The 3896-nt window shown below is 33.4% G+C and overlaps 1 protein-coding gene across 2 annotated transcripts; it reads left to right on the forward strand.

Annotated features, from left to right (window-relative positions):
• Nucleotides 1-200: 200 nt before the first annotated feature.
• LOC137951372 (germin-like protein 8-2) lies at nt 201-955 on the forward strand. 2 transcript variants are annotated; one of them, XM_068797985.1, is made up of 2 exons: nt 201-318; nt 420-955. In XM_068797985.1, exons 1-2 carry the CDS (start codon nt 201-203, stop codon nt 953-955), a joined length of 654 nt encoding a protein of 217 aa, XP_068654086.1. The 2 variants fall into 2 exon arrangements, with proteins under 2 accessions (XP_068654086.1, XP_068654087.1); XM_068797986.1 differs by having other exon boundaries at nt 426-955.
• The last annotated feature ends 2941 nt before the right edge of the window (nt 956-3896 follow it).

Consider the following 3896-nt stretch of genomic DNA (forward strand, 5'->3'; position numbering starts at 1 on the left):
GAAGACTGCGTATACTTGCAGGCATAGACTAAATCATAATGGAAAAAGGTTTTGACTGGGGTAGGTACTGGTATAGAACTCATTTTAAATAGACTTGTTCAACTAAAACCTGCTCAAATTCAGACTATAAAAGGGCTCTCTTCTTCTTCCGACCATAGCTGCTTCTTCCTCTTCCTCTTCTTCTCCTTCGTATAGAAGCAATGAAAATGGCCGGAAACATCCTTGTTGTTTTCCTTCTCTCCTTGGCTGCTTTTCAGGCATTTGCATTCGATCCGAGTCCACTACAGGACATCTGCGTGGCGGACCTTAACAGCAATGGTACTGTAACTACCTAGGCTGCTCTACACGGTTCTGTTCTTTAGATGCATTCGCATGGGTTGAGTGATAACTCTATTCTTCTTTTTGTGTTTTTTTTGCAGTTCGAGTAAATGGGTTCGTCTGCAAGGACCCCAAGCTCGCCGTCGCGGAGGATTTCTTCTTCACTGGGCTTGACAAAGTGAGAACTCCAACAAACGCTGTGGGCTCCACAGTGACAGCCCTGAATGTTACCCTGCTTCCTGGTCTCAACACTCTGGGCATCACCCTGGTTCGGATTGACTACGCACCCTACGGCCAAAACCCTCCCCACACACACCCACGAGCTACTGAGATTTTGATTGTCCTGGAGGGCTCGCTGTTTGTTGGTTTTGTCACCTCCAACCCAGAGAACCGCCTCATAAGCAAGGTGCTCCAAAAGGGAGATGTGTTCGTCTTCCCAATCGGACTCATCCACTTCCAATTCAATGTGGGGAACACTAATGCAGTGGCGATTGCAGCTCTGAGCAGCCAGAACCCTGGAGTAATCACCATTGCTGATGCTGTTTTTGGGTCGAACCCGAAGATTTCCGCTGATATTCTGGCTAGAGCTTTCCAGGTGGATAAGAAAATCATTGACCTTATACAGTCCAAGTTCTGAACGAGGAGATACTTCGTTTTTCTCCATGTTTGAATAATAATCCAAGTGTTTCTCTGTTCTGTAACAAAATAAATTTTAGCAGTCCTGTAGCATCTGCTGAATAAATAGGTGCTGGCGGGTGATGGGTTTATGACCTTGCCACCCTGATAATGAAGTTCTTGAATGTTTATCATGAATTCGCTATCGTTCAACTTTCTTACACCATTACTTGGCTGTCTTTACAAGGTAGTGGTCAATTCAAATAACAGAATTACTATTCAAAGCGTGACAAATATTTTTGTGAGGTGAGTTCCTATGGTATGACAAGTTCTTATGCCTACTCCTGTCATTAAATATAGTCAATTAACTCAAACTTTGGCATATAAAAACACTGTGGACAGCATAAATGAACCTACAGGTAAGTCACAAATCATTTTAGCCCCAATTTAGTTGATGTCACTTGTATGGGTTCACATTTAACAACTCATAAATTCACAAGACATATGAGCTAGGTATAATGCCATTATAAGAGGTGTGCATATATTTTTTCATGGTACAGTTAATGCTAGCATGCATATTGTATTTAAAAATAGGGTCTTGCCTGTAATTTTATTGATATTACAGAGGTATACAAGCAATATCTTAGAAAGCTAAGGGTCTCTTTGGAACCCCACGGAAAATAAAATATAATAAAATAAAACAAAAGGAGAATTTGATTATTATTATTTTAAAAAATAGTTAAAGAAAAGGAGAAATTGATCTTTATCTTACTTTTTATTCACTATTTTTGAAAATATTAATGGTCAAATTTTTATTTATTTAAAACATACCCTAATAGTTTAAGTAACAATGTTACCTTGCAGGGGTACGTAGGTAATTAACCCATTTTTAAAGTGGAGAAAGACCAATTTTAAGGTTTTTTCTTTGGGGAAGCAAGGAATATATTGAATCATGTAAAACTTGTTGTCTTGAGCTGTAGAGGGTTTTTATCCGTGCATGTGTCCCTAAGATGCAATGCATAAACCTTCCTAATCCCTAAGTCCCAAGTGAGACTAACTAAACTTAAGGTCCTTGAATAAAGTGTATTAAGGGACTAAAACCATCTTTGCCATCACAATAAAACAAAATGACAAAAAAATCATTCTCTTTAACTAATTTCTTTTATTTAAAAATTCTATTAAAAATAGATTTTCTTTCAGTAAATTTCTTGTATTTATACCACTATGGGAAACATCGGAAAAACTAACTATAGAGCTTGTCTTTAAATAAAAAAAAATATATAACAAAAGATAAGGTGGAGGTAAGATTGAAACACAAAGAACTAACTTAAAGCTTTTTAGTTTATTTTTTTATTAGAGCATTAAGATACTTATTTTTTCTCTCCAGTTTTAGTTTTTATGGGACAAGATGAACGAGGTTAAAAAAGTTCCATCCACATGAAGATGGCACAATTCCTAATAATTTTTATTAATTAAAAAAAAATCGTGTGCTTTTTCCATGTGATTTGCATATGGGACAGGGTTAGTGAAGAAGGCAAGTTCCAGTGGAAGACCTTCATTTGCAAAGACTCAATTTTTTGTTGTAAAACTGTGGAGATATTATGTAGTGTAATACGTAAACAATTTGATAGTTTGATATTGTTGACTTGTTATTGTATTTCTAGGAGTATTGAGAATTTCATTTGATTTTGACTTGGTGTGTTGTACTTGATATTTTGATCCAGGAAGAATGACACAATGTGATGATGTTTAATTACTTCATTTTGAAATGTTATATTTAATTTGTAGTTATTTTTATTTTCAGGTATTTAAATTTAATTTGAATGAGTTATAGGTGTATATTGTCTATTGATATCATTCTAGTTGTTACTTTAGTATTTTTAAATAATTTTATAATTCTTATAGATTTTTTTTTTTTATGGATTATGTAAGGGAAGTATTTGAATAATGAGTTTGTATTTCGTAACATATTGGTTATTTGCCTTATTTTATCATTTTAGGTATATTTTTTATTTTTTTGTCATTCCAAGTGTAGGATGAATATTATTGTATTAATTTTTTACTTTATCGTGGTAATTTTTATTTTTATTTTTAAATTTAGAATTTGTTATGATTTGGATAGGTCAATTATTTTAATGGGCCAATAATTATGGGTCAGAGACAGGTTGGGGACAGGGGCGTGGGATAGGGTTGGTTTCCCAAGCTTGTTTGGTTTTTTTTTTTTGTTCGGGATTGGGTTCGGGTTTTATGAAACCTGACCCCAATCCCGACCCGACCCGTGCCCACCTGTGGGTTTACACTTAACAAAATAATTTCTTGTTTATATATTTATTTACCTATTTATCAAATTGATTAAATAAATAAAATATTAGTTAAAATTATAAATTTATAAATATATAAAAACCACATAACTATATATATATAAAAACATAAAAACACTATCATTCTAATATATAATAAAATATCTAAAAATATTAAAAATTCGAGAAAAATGCACTTGAATCATATTTGATTTCAAACATACATTCACTCAAACAAAAAAATATTGAATTATTTTAGGTAAGCATTTAATTAGGGACGAAATAAACAAAAAAATCAAGTAAATAGATAAAATTGAAACTCCATATTCTACATTCCATTTCTATTCAAATAAACTTTCATTGACAGCTCATAAGTAATTATTGTTGTGGCCCTTGCTTACTCCATAAAAGACTCACAAATCTGATCAATTAGTCATTGTCAGCCTATAACTGAGATTATACCACATAAACCGATACGGCATAAACTCACAAAATGATCAAGGGAAAGTAAGATTGCATCCAATACCATTTCTTTTGATGTAGGTTTGGATGATCTTGATTATCCTTCTCATAACAATTAGTGGAGAACAGAAAAAGTTTAATTGGTGATGGCATTTCAATTAAAACTAAGCTCTTCCATGTTTGAGTTTGGTTCATTCTAAC

This window comes from Aristolochia californica, unplaced genomic scaffold (assembly GCF_029961685.1).
Source record: "Aristolochia californica isolate CCGP_79_NKW_82.1479 unplaced genomic scaffold, dmAriCali1.0.hap1 SCAF_15, whole genome shotgun sequence".
Taxonomy (NCBI): Eukaryota; Viridiplantae; Streptophyta; class Magnoliopsida; order Piperales; family Aristolochiaceae; genus Aristolochia; species Aristolochia californica.

Bases quoted from the DNA above. Each gene is read 5' to 3' on its own strand.
- LOC137951372 (XM_068797985.1), top strand. From the start codon at position 201: ATGAAAATGGCCGGAAACATCCTTGTTGTTTTCCTTCTCTCCTTGGCT. The intron at 319-419 runs GTACTGTAACTA...TTTTTTTTGCAG, and splicing joins GGCGGACCTTAACAGCAATG to TTCGAGTAAATGGGTTCGTC.